At 49.3% G+C, this 12,843-nt stretch overlaps 1 protein-coding gene across 4 annotated transcripts in view; it reads right to left on the bottom strand.

The window, feature by feature from the left end:
- The window catches only part of SLC7A7 (solute carrier family 7 member 7), a 38,249-nt gene extending 26,520 nt beyond the window's left edge, over window positions 1–11,729 (bottom strand). Inside the window, exons 1-4 of one of the 4 annotated variants that reach the window (XM_061430486.1) lie at window positions 11,449–11,729; window positions 10,682–10,753; window positions 8,496–8,607; window positions 3,926–4,468 (exon numbers count right to left, since the gene is read on the bottom strand). In XM_061430486.1, the coding sequence (XP_061286470.1) occupies window positions 3,926–4,424 (499 nt within the window). In that variant the 5' untranslated portion in view covers window positions 4,425–4,468; window positions 8,496–8,607; window positions 10,682–10,753; window positions 11,449–11,729. The other 3 variants (XM_061430485.1, XM_061430487.1, XM_061430488.1) reach the window with 3 other exon arrangements.
- Window positions 11,730–12,843: the final 1,114 nt, after the last annotated feature.

The raw sequence follows: 12,843 nt of genomic DNA, 5'->3' as shown, positions 1-12,843 counted from the left end.
CTCAAGATAAAGTCTAACCTGTTTAGGCAGCACAAACCGCCCCCGCGGAGCTGGCCCTGAGGCTACATTCCCAGGCTCTCCTTCTCACCCTTCTACCCACATTCCAGCCACATCAACCATCTGGAATTCCTGAACCTGGACTGGTTCTGTGCCTTTTTGCACCCACTACCTTCACACGCAGTTCCCTCTGTGAGAAGTGTCTGAGGAGACAGCTATGTATATATTCAAAATTCAGTGCAGTCCCTGTGCTATCTTTCTAAGCACTCCTCCCCACAAGAAGAAAGCCATCTTGTCTGCTCCTAGAATGTCTCTTTCCTGGCTGCTTTGTAAACCCTTTCTTCTCCTTACTTCTTGGTTTTCTCTTGAAGGATTGTTGTTGTTTAGTCACTAAGTCGTATCTGAGTCTTTCGCGACCCCATGGACTGTAGCCTGCCAGGCTTCTCTGTCCATGGAGTTTCCCAGGCAAGAATGCTGGAGTGGGTTGCCATTTCCTTCTCCAGGGAATCGTCCCGATCCAGGGATTGAACTCGGGCCTCCTGCACTTCAGGCAGTTTCTTTACCTACAGAGCCACCAGGGAAGCCCTCCTGAAGGGTCATGGTTAGATAAATGACATATTACTGCCTGGATGCTATCTGGACAGAATGTCTTAACATCTGACTTGCAGTGTGTGTGTTCAGTTGCTCAGTCGTGTCCAGTTCTTTGTGGCCCCATGTACTGTAGCCTGACAGGATCCTCTGTCCATGAGACTGTCCAGGCAATAATACTGGAGCAGGTTGCCATTTCCTACTCCACTGACTTGTACTGAGTGCTCATTAAACAAGAGCTGAAGGAAGAAACTCATGAATCATATGCCCCTAAATTCTTACTTACAATCTCAGTTGCCCTTCTGAACCTTCTTGCAGATCTCTATGTGCCTCTGAAGATTATTAGAGATAGAACACAGAGATAGAACGAAGTCCTAGAAGCACCCGGGAGAGGGCAGTTTTAAACATCACAATCATTAAAACGGTACACTTGAGTCATGATCTGTGATTTTTCAATGAATCTCATGTCATGCTCCTAGAACCTTGGAAGTAACAAGTCACTACACACAGTTATTGAGCCAGCCTCAAACGCAAGTCTGGTATGCTTTTCACTCTATCGGGCTTATCTCAAATATATGCCATAAATCCAGGCACAAAGCTCTGTCTTTTATTAACCAGGGAGCTGTCCAGACTAATCATAACTGTGGCTACTTAACATGTATTCTGAGGAGGACACACATGTGTGCATATGTGTACCTAGTGCACAAGAGTTTGAGTACCTCCCTACTCCCAAATTAGAAGCAGCAAATTAAGAAGACTACTGAAGACAGGCCCAAGGTCAGAATCAAGGAAAAATAGCTGTCAGAAAAGACACAGATCAAAATCATGAGAGGAGAAAACCTGAGGCCCTGAAGTCAAGCCAGTCCTCTGAGGCCACTGAAGAAGCAAATATTCATCCCCACCCAGGGGCCTGGAAAGGCCTCTGTCATATAAGCTTTGACATGTACAGCGGGGTGACCTAGAGTCACACACACAAAAGAGTCACATTATGCAGGCAAGAACACACAGCGCTGGTTTGAAAGAGATTTCAATCAAGACAGCTAAAGTAGAATTCCGGTGCTTAAAGGAATGCAGCCGTCTTGGAAATCTTAGGTGGAATAATCCTTACTCTACACAACATATGTAACTATATGCCCACGTCTGAGGGGACTCCAAGACCAACAGATCCTAAAATTAGTTTCATTAGTAAGTCATCCTACCAAATCATCTGTAAATGATGCCAGAGAAAACTACAGATCGCATTTAAGACCTCAAGGGAAAACTCCATCCTACAACACGGGGCAGTGGCTTTGCCCCTCCCTGAGCACTGCCAGCATGACACACCGCCCCGCACACAGCCCAAGCCCACCAGGGGCACACACAGCGCAGGAGGCCCCACAGAGCACAGCGGCTCTCTGCACAACCGTCAAAGGAGGGAGGCTGGAGAGGAAGCTAGGAGGAAAATGGGGCGGCGGAAAACCTGAAAGGGAAGAGCTCACGAGGGTGACTGAGGCTGGTCCAGCAAGCTGACGCCCACCAGGCACACACTCAGTGGTGCCCCATGGCTGCCCCAAATCAGCTTCCCCACAGCAGGGGCAGGAAAGGGTCTTCAAGGTCCTCGGGCCTCCCACGCGGGGAGGTCACTTTTCCAGAGCAGAGGCAGCTGAGGGATGGGGCTGCAGAGGATCAGCCCCTGGGCACCCTCACGTGGCTTTGCTAAATGTACAAATTTAAATAATATTTATGAGATAGAGAAAAGGCCAGGGTACGTTGAAATGATAGTTTAAGAATCTAAGGACTTCCCTGGTGGTCCAGTGCCTAAGACTCTGTGCTTCTAATGCTGGGGGCCAGGGTTCGATTCCTGGTCAGTAGATCCCACATGCTACAACTAAGACCCGGCTCAGCCAAATAAATAAATATTAAAAAAAAGAAGAAGACTCTAGCCCACAAAGAATGTAAACTGGTACAGCCACTATGGAGAACAGTACAGAGGTTCTTCAAAAAAAGACTAAAAACAGAGTTGCCATATGATCCAGCAATCCCACTCCTGGCAGATACCTGGACAAAACTGTAATTCAAAATGATACGCGAAGCCCCGTGGTCATAGCAGCACTATCACAACTGCCAAGACATGAAAACAAACTAAATGTCCATTGACTGATGAACGGATGCGGTGTATATACATAATGGAATATTAGTCAGCCTTAAAAAGAATGAAAGAATGCCATTTGCAGCAACATGGATGGACCTAGAGACTATCATACAAAGTGAAGTCAAACAAAGACAAATAACATATGAATCACTTATATACGAAATCCAGAACACAACACAAATGAACAGACTCAAAGAGAAGACCTGTGTTTGCCAAGAGGGAGTGGGGAGTGGAGGGAAGGATTGGGAGCTTGGGATTAGCAGACATCAATTATACATGGGCTCCCAGGTGGCCCTAGTGGTAAAGAACCCACCTGCCTGTGCAGGAGATGTAAGACATGTGGGTTCAGTCCCCGGGGTTGGGAAGAATCCCTGGAGGAGGGCATGGCAACTCACTCCAGTATTCTTGCTTGGAGAATCCCATGGACACAGAAGCCTAGTGGGCTACTGTCCATAGAGCTGCAAAGAGTTGGACATGACTGAAGCAATTTAGCACCCACACAACTATTATATATAGAACAGATAAACAACAAGGTCCTACTGTACAGTACAGGGAACTGTATTCAATACCTGTGATATTCCGTGATGGGAATGAATATCAAAAAGAATGTATATGTATGTATAACTGAATCACTTTGCTGTACAGCAGAAATTAACACAACCCTGTAAATCATACTTCAATAAAATAAGTTGAAAATAAGAAAAGAATCTAGCCCACAAAAAACTCATGCAAACACAATAGGATATTCATGGGAGTGTTATCGGTAAGATTGAAAAACTGGAACCAACTGAAATGGCCATTAACAAAGGCCTGGTTGGTTAAATAAACAATATAGCCTTAAAATTAACATGGAATAACTTGAAGCTTTTTTTTTTCAGTAGATCTGTATGTTGAAAAGAAAACTACTGATAAATTCTGGGAAAAAAATAACTAGAAATATATGTGTACTATAACCCCATTTTTGTAAAACAGAACAAAATTATATCTCTTGAAGGTAAAGGTCAGCAAGGGCAGAGACTGTTAATGATGTTTACAGTGAGAAGTTGGAAGAAAGGATTTTTTTTTTTTTTGGACACTGAAGCCCTTTGAATTTTCACACTTAGCACACTCATGAACAACAACAAAAGTGTTTGTCCGAGGCATTCCTTTCCAGTTCCTTATCAGCTAAGCTGACTCACACCCCATCCCTCCTGCCCCAGCCCCACTTACAGATGCAGGCAGCAGCCAGCAGGCGGACAGCAGCATAGGGGGCCAAGCAGTTTGGGAAGATGGGCTGCACCAGGTAGTTGGCAAAGGTGATGGCGATGACGGCCTGGCTGGTGGGCTCGATGATGAGGAGCGAGGTCCAGAGACGGACATAGGCAAGGAGTCCCCCAAAGGCCTCAAGGATGTAGGCGTAGCTGGCCCCAGATTTCTTAATGGTGGTGCCCAGTTCTGCATAACAAAGTGCCCCAAAGACAGAGAAGAGGCCCCCGATTGCCCAGATGACCAGGGAGAGGCCAAAGGAGGCACTGTAAATGAGCACACCTTTGGGGGAGACAAAGATGCCCGAACCAATCATGTTCCCCACAATCAGGCACACGCCATTCAGCAGCGAGATCTCCTTCTTCAGCTTCACCTGCTCCGGCTTGGGGCTGGCCTCATTGGCCAAGGGGGTGGCGTCCCTCTCATGCTGGGAGGCCACTTCATACTGAACGTCATCAACCATGGTGGAGTAGAAGAAAGCCTTTACCAGCTTCCTGGCATTGCCCTCTAAGGAAGAAAGATAAAGATATATATCAGGTTGGCAATTACAGAGAACTCTGCGCCCCAGAAGCCAGCATAGGCAATCCACCCACGCCCACCATTTTGGGGACCTTTTGCCTCTGAATGGAATCTCTTCTCCATCTGGCTCATCGAAATGACCCCAACTTGAATCTTGAAAGAAAGGCACTCATCCCCCAGAGAGAAAACATGTTTCTCATGAGGCTGGTGCTTCCCGCCTGATTTACAAAATAGAAAACTAAATCCTGGTTCTATCTAAGCTCACTGGAGACAGGAAGACGAGCAATTTGGCAATTCCAAGGTGTCACTATCATGACGTCAGCCTGTGTTTCAGCCTTACCCCCTAAAAGTCTGTCTTCCCTCCAATTTCAGCCTCATCTGTCACGTGATGAGATGCAGCCTTGGAAACCAAACTTGCAAGCAGCTAACCTGTGGGTTCTCAACACAACACTGCCCTTTTCACCCAAGGACCCTGGCTCTGGCAAACCTAAAAGCTTCAGAGATCTCTTTCTCTGTAAACTCAGAGCCATGTCCCTGCTCAGGGAGCATCCTTTAACAACCATCCGCTGAACTCTTCAGTCCTAGCAAAGCCCAAGCAGCCCAGCCCCATCCAGAAAGAAGACAGGCCCTTCTCTTTTCCATGCTTTTCCTTTCCCAGATACCACAACCCCTAGTACTGCAGGCCTCTAGCCATCAAATCCCTGCATAGTTGCATCACCCAAAAAAAGTACGGATGAGAGATTGGTCCTCCAAATGTACAGCCCAGCTAGAGATGACTGGAGGCTGCTGATGACCACTCCCCACCCAGGTGTTGCCGCTGCAGAGACACCAAAGCTGAGGCAAGGAAACAGCTGAAGGGGTAGCAAATGCCGGGCATCTCAGAGCAGGAAAAGCTAGGAGGAAGACAGGCCAGGCTGGCCAAGCAAGTGGACAGATTCTAGGGCTAGAGGCTCTCAGGAAAGGAAGCGATTGGACACTGCAGAGCAGTAAAGGGAGACTGGGCAAGATGAGGAGGGCTAAGAGGAAGCGGGGAAGCACACTCACTCCCCAGCCCTGAAGGAAGCAGGGCCCCAGCAGCAGCCAACCACACAGAGACCAGCCTCTGGGAGCTGTGGTCTGATCCCTCCTGCGTTTCAGTAAAAGGAAAGGCTAGGCAAATGCTTGTGGATTTAAGTCAAATCAAGAAGTCAAGAAGGGAGGAGGGAGGAAGAGAGAGGGGTGTTAAGCAACTGTCTGGGTCCAAGGTTCACTGGCCTTTCGCATATACAAGAGGAAGGCTAGGAGCTCTTGGCTCAGCAGTTTCTGCGATAAGAAGGCGCTCTCTCAGGAATCTCCTTTGTCAGCTCTGCTCCAGGACTGGGGGCCCAGAAGAAAGGACCGATGGTCAGCTGAGTGCAGTTTCTGCAACCCCAGGGAAGTTCCCCCCAACCCCCACCGCCAGCTGCCAACCCCAAGCAAATCAGCTGAGGACAGGGCTGTGGCCGAGAAGGAAGGCACAGCCCTCTCTCGGTCCTCCAGGCCCCACCTTAGCCCCACTTCTCTCACCCCCCACAAGAAAGGCAGGAAGGCGGCACATTGTGAACAGAGGTTTGTTCACATGCAGATTAGAGGAAGTGTAAGTACAGTCCAACTCGTGATCGAGTGGCCTAAGAGAACTCTGCATACTTCCCCACATACAGTGACAGTGGCTGCCCGAAATTTGTGCCATGACTGGAGGGCTGGGCCCAGGCTGCTTCCAAGATCAAAATATGAGACTCAAACCTCTGGCTGCATCTGTGGCCCACTCACACGTCCTTTCATCCTTGAGAAAACATACCAGGATCTCTGCATAAAGTCCTACAAACACCTTCCCCAAATACGTTTACTCAAATTTCCTAAAAATATGGGGAAAGAATTTTTATTTCCAGAATTTCATTCTGGAAAGAACCTCTCCAGAGCTATACTGGAGAGGTCCAAAACAGAGGAAGTTGAGCATTTGGGGGAAAGCAAAAATTCTATTTTTAGGGGCTACTTAAATTTGGTATTCCTGGTTTCTTTTACCAATAGAAATGTGTTCATTTTGAAATGGAACTGTCTTTCTATCCCTTCTCATGCCCTTTCACATCCTCTTTCCTTATTATCAGAGAACTAAGATCTAAAAAGCCCCAAGGGGCCTTATCTCCACCCTACAACTTCCCAAGCTAGTCCCTTAAACTTTTTTTTTCCCCCCCAGGAAGCTGATTCTGCTGTTAGACTCCCCAGAGATCACATGTCTCCCAAGCCACCCTCACAAAAACATCTTGAAATCCATCCAGAAGACTGTCCTTTTTTCCCAGCTTCCCGCTAAATGCTTCTATAACAGTAACTGTCATTTATTGAGCACTTACCTGAGCCAGAAACACTGCTAAACATCTACATGCCTTGTCTCATTTAATTCCTCCAGCAGCCCATAAGGCAGACACTAAGTCACCTCCCAGGATGCCCAAGTAGCAAGGTAAGTGGGCAGGCTAACCAACACAGCCCAAGCTCTGTCTCTTCAGCCTCCCCACCCACTCTGACCTGCCCAGTCTCTAGCCCTCCTCTTAGGCAAGAAAGCACTTTAGATGGCTCCCTAATGAATTATCTAGAGGAGGATGTGATTAGATTAAAAGAAAGTCTCCGCCATCCTTCAGCCTGAAGTCCAGGCTAAAGACTCCAACAAAGCCTGTCCATCTCCTTCCTGATTGCTTCTTCCCTTTCTCATCCCTTTGCAGGGATGAGAGGCAATTACAAGTCCTCCTGGCAGTGCTGCTATTGCTAGGGTGCCCACTTCTAAAGCAAACAAAACACACGGAAACACATCATGATGCCAGGCTTAAGATCAAATTCCCTGGCACCAAGGATGGGCATGTGGCCTAATGGGACGTAGTAGAAAGGGATGAAGGAGACGAGGGAAAGGGAAACTGTGACAGTAAGTGGGGAGAGACGTGTGCAGGGTTTAGTTCCTGGTTGGTGGTATCTGAAAAGTGAAATCTTCATCACTCACTGGGGGTGAAACTCACACTCCAGCAAACAGCACACCCTAGTGGTCTCACCAGGAAATGCTATATCTATAAGAGTAGAATCCTCCTCCTAGCCTACTCTTCAATAAACCTGCACAAACTCCACAGAAGAGGCTAACTTGAGAGAAAAGATGCCCCATCTTTTCACAGCTACTACCCAGCACCAGCTCTGTGGGCAGGAAGGCACATCCTTGGTGGTTCACATTCCTTCCTAAGACCCCAGCTCTCAGGGTAATGCCTCCAACCATTCAGGCACCCTGGGACCAGCATGACCTGCCCTGAACTGTTCTCTTACCCCAGGCTTTACAAGAGAATCTTGCAGAGTCTAGAACCTCAGAAGATAACCACCATTCCTGAGGTGCATACATCTCTGAGGACCTAGTGGAGATTACAGGACAACACATTCATCCAACAGAAGTTTCAGATTCAGGGCTTCAGGGAGCACAAGAAGCAGGGCTCAAAGCAGGCAGTGCCAGGCACAGCAGCCAGTGAAGCCCCTTGCCCTGACCCCTCCCGTGAATGGCAAAACCCAAACACACTTCCTCCAGGAACCAGCATACAGTTCCTCAGTCAAGCTCAGGTTGCTAAGGTGAGAAGGTTCTTTCTCCCCCAGATACCATGTCCTGCCATCCTAGCTCCAACTGGACTGTGCTGACTCCCCAAACAATAGAAACAGAAAACACACACTCTGCTACAGCTGAATTCCCCCCCATCTCCCCAAGCTGGAAGCTCAGCTCCTCCCTTCCCAGTTCTCCATTTGTTTTTCTGTATTCCACTACAACAGTCCCTTAAAAAAAAAAAAAAAAGTGCAACAAGCAAAAAAGGATTTACTTCAATGACCATGGCTTCCACTAACATAGGGCTGAAGTCTCAGGGCAGAGGACTGAGACTGTGGAGGGCTGAGGCTAGGAAACAAGCAATTTTCAGGACTCACTCCATTCTCCTCCAGCAAGACTTTCCCTCTTGCCCATTGTCCCTCCCATCCCATCACTTACCTGTCTGAGACCTTTGGGCAGGTGCAAGGAGGAGCTACCAGCACTCTGGAAGAGGGGCCGGTGCTGGGAAAGGGAACAAGGGGTAAGGCTCAAGCTCCAGTAACTGTTGACTCTGAGGAGCAGAAAAGGCAGAGGGTGACTCCGGGGACCGAAACGGAAAACAGGAAAACACATGTGTGACTCTGGCCGGCAGTGGGGAGGGGCCAGGGAACGAGTTGGAGCTGGGAATGCCTGTTCAGACCCTGAGGACCTCAATGGCTGCCTGCCTCCAGGCACCTTCTCTGCTCAGAGCCTCAGTTCCTCCCCCCCACCTGCCTCAGTCCCTGAACTACCTGGTTGTCCTACATTTACTGAGTTCTTAAGTTCTCCCAGTGACCTAGGGTACTCTCTTGATGCCCTTTGCATGCGTGCATGCTCAGTGGCTTCAGACTCTTTGTGACCCCATGGACTGTAGTCCACCAGGCTCCTCTGTCTATTGCATTCTCCACGCAAGAATACTGGAGAGGGTTGCCATGCCCTCCTCCAGAGGATTTTCCCAACCCAGGAATCAAACCCATGTCTCCTGTGTCTCCTCCATTGCAGGTGGATTCTTTACCACTGAGCCACCAGGGAAGCCCCTTGATGCCCTTTACAACTCCCCTAGCCCCTCATTCCATTCCCTGCTCAACTCCCACTCACATACTATCCTTGGTCCTGTGGAAGGCACAAGATCCATGGTTAGGGCATTAGAACTCTGTGCTCCCATCTCAAAAGCCTCAGCCACTTCAATCCCTATGTAAGGCAACACATGCCAAGGAAGGTCAGTTGTAGGGGGCACAGCCACGCACACACCCAAACACTAAGCAAACCTACTCACACCACAGGTCCCCAACTGGTTCAGGTGATACGTGGCAACCCAGGTAAGAGCCAGGCAAGTGGACCAGAGTAAGCCCTGGCATCCTGGGCAATCTAATGAGTTGGCACCCCCTCAAACCAAGATTATTTAAATATCTGTTGAATGTTTACTTAGCAGAAGTGGGGGAATACCGACGGAATAAAAATTGGAAGCCTCATTCTTTCTCTTCAAGAGTAGAGTTTAAGGCATGAATTCATTACATGCAGTTTTCTGAAGCAGTTTCTTGGTAGGCATATCAAATGATTTTGAATGTAGACAATAGCACAAGTCTCAGGGAGTGGCACTTCACAGCGAGGTGCAGCATTTTCCAAATTCCAGCTGTGACCACTGCCTTTAGGCAACTTGTATTAATACCTGTACCTGCATGTTTAACAATTATTCTAGAGACAGGTGGTCTAGGTAAGCAGTCATCAAGGATTCTTCAGTGGAAGGGAGCCAACTTACACTTCACCAACAGACAGAAATCAGAGCTCATTGGCTCCAAAAGTCTGAATTACTCCAGGATAATTCAGTGCTCTTTTAGACCCAGGCTGCTTGCCCAGCTGGCCTGCACTTTAATCCCACCCTGGATTCAGGTACAAGTTGTAAATGAGGGAAATGCTAGGAAGACAGTCCTAAGGCTGCCCCTGTTGACACTGGCCCCTACTTTCCTCCCCTCACTCCAGCCATGCTGGCCCCCCTTGCTGTTGCCACACAAGCCCTGACATCTCAAGGCGTCTGCATTTGCTGTTCCCTTGGCCTGGAACATTCTTCCCCATGATATTGCTCCTTCTCTCACTCATTCCATTCAGGTCTGTGCTTAAACAGCACTCTCAAGAGACCTTCCCTGAGGAGTCTCTGAAGGAGTAGCTTCTTCCTTCAGCCAATCTCCATCCCCTTCACCATGCCTGACTTTTCTTCAAAGGCACTGGCTACCACCTGGAATTTGTTTGTTGTCGCTTCCCCCACTAGAACGCAGCCCCACCAGAGCGTCTTCATTCACCGGTACCCCCAGCGCAGGGTCCGTGTAGACAAAAAAGGGTTTGCTGGAAGAATAACTGGATGAATGATGCCTTTCTTCCTAGACTGGTTTCCAAGTTGAACTCCGGGAATGTCTTGCACTTGCTCTTCAGGCCCTCCTATGCTGCTGCTGGCCTGGCTCCCAAGCAACTTTGAAAAGTATCTGCTCTTTTTGATAGTAATAGGTTGAAGGGAAGGAAAAAGTATAGTTTTCTCAGTTTTACTGGGAGGCCTAGAATGGTTTGAAAGGGACTTTCTGTTTCATCAATGGGAAAACAAAGACAAAAAGCACCTCATTAACGCGCCTTCCCCGATCGATCGGAAGCTCTGTGCTGCAGTCCCACACCCAGCTCAGGTGGCCGGTCTGGGCGCGGCGAGAACAAGGCGCGACGTCCGCGAAGCGGTGAAAGGGCAGAGGGGACGAAGGCGGAGTGAGGCGAGTGCTCAGGTTCACGCAGATGCAGGTGGGTTCGAGTGGAACCGCAAACCCTTCAGCGGGAACTCTTTTCCCAGACCCGCCCCCGCAGAGCCCCGTGCCCCTCCCCCTCTCCCCTCCGCCCCCGCCGGGCCGGCGCGCCGCGCTCACCTTTGCCCGGGTCTCCCACTCTGCCCCCCAGCCTCGCTCGCCGGCCCCGCCCCTTGACGTCGTCCCAGTCGTTTCCCGTTACTTCCCTCTTTCGGCCCACGGTTCCGTATCTGCAGCCCCAAGGTCTCGCCTTCCCAACCCCGACCCAGCCACCGCCAGTCCCCAAAGCCCTCTGGAGAGCTCGGTTAGCACCCGGTGTCCAGATCTGGCTGCGGAGGCCGAGGCGGGCTCTGCGCTGGGGCACCAGGGCCTCACTACACCTGGACCCCTTCGTTCCCTCCACCTGGCCAAGCAGCCCCCGCCCCTCCCCGGGCTGCAGGAGGCGCTAGAGGTGGGGTGGGGGAGATTGTGGTGGGTGCAGTCGAAGATCGCAAATGTTCGAGAACCGAGAGGCCTCGCAACCCGCTCCCCTGCCCTGTCCTCGCTCAGCCAGAGCTGCGCTGCCCTTGGGAAATGAAAATGACCGCGGATACCCTTAGAGGCGTCCTCCGCCCCACGAGCGCTCAGCTTCCTCTTCCCTCCCTCCCAATCCAGCTCGAGCTCGTCGGCCCAAGGTGGGTCTGGGCGAGAGCCCCAAACCCTGGCAGCCCTGCCTCCAGCCCCGAGACGTTTTCGGCTGAAACTCCGGAGGGACTCTGGACCGCAAAGCCCCGTGGGGGAAGGGAGGGAGACGTTCCCGCTAGGAGCCAGGGGAGGGGGTCTCCCGGAAGGGCGACTCAACTCTCCGCCCCCTCGGGGAAGCTGTTGCGTCAGCTTCGAGATCCCAAATTAAAGCAAGTGGTCTCCACCCGGCTGGAAGGTGTCAGGCCGTAGAGCCGCCGCCAGGAGGCAGCACGTAACCAAAGATGTCCGAGCAGAGGCTGGAGTCCCCATCGCACCTTTCTTGGACCCAATAAAAGAGGGAGTTGCTGGGCTAATTCAAGGAAAGGAATCTGGAAATGTTTCACCACGTATTAAAACTAAAAGATGACTTGTAAATAATACAATTTCCTTTTGTATACCTTATGGACAGTCCAGCTTTGGCATCTTTTAAAGCCAAAGATTCGCTGCAGAGATTCATAGCGAACCAACCACCTTCAAGACCTGTCTGGTGGAAAGGCACATATAAGAGACTTCCCAGGGACAAGGCAAGAAAAAAAAAAAAAAAGTGTAGCCCTGAGGTTATAATTTACCCATGTTGAAGCTGGGTCATTTAACACACAATTTAGCCTATACTGAATGAGCAAGGATTTGACAGCAAGGTAAAAGAAAAGGAATATGTTACGATAGATTATATAAGCAATAAGGAAACAATACGCAAAGCTATGTATTGTGTGAGTGGGTGGTTTATAACTGTCCGTTCCCACAGTTCTTGCATAGAGTGACAGTGATTTAGATCTTTGTTGAGCTGTCCTAAGAAGGAATGTGAAACAAGACACTTCCCAAGTAGTTCGCTCTTCTTCAATCTTAGAATTTAGTCACCGAATGCTGAAAGGGGAAGAGGTTACAAAATGAGGTGGAATTAGCCACCCAGAGTCAGCCTTACTTATGTTTTTTCTCCAAAGTCATCATTACTTATCACAACGGTTTAAAAAGAACCAAAATTCTCAGTGCACTTGTACAGAAATTACTGTATACAGACCTGACAGAACGATATTTGAATAAATGTGTTGGACAAAAACATCAGTGGTTAAACAAAATGTTAACGCCAAATACAGGCCATGGTGTGATGCCCTTGAGAGGCAAAGGACTTTTAAGGGGAAAGACACGGAGCTCAAATTCCTGATATTTCTCACCATTGTTACCTCCAGCCTTTGCCAGATGAAGTCCAGAGGTTGAAAGACATTGAGTTAGGGGATGATGAAGCCGCTTTCCTGTGGCTTAGAGTC

This window comes from Bos javanicus, chromosome 10 (assembly GCF_032452875.1).
Source record: "Bos javanicus breed banteng chromosome 10, ARS-OSU_banteng_1.0, whole genome shotgun sequence".
NCBI lineage: Eukaryota > Metazoa > Chordata > Mammalia > Artiodactyla > Bovidae > Bos > Bos javanicus.
This window is presented reverse-complemented; position numbering and strand designations above follow the sequence as displayed.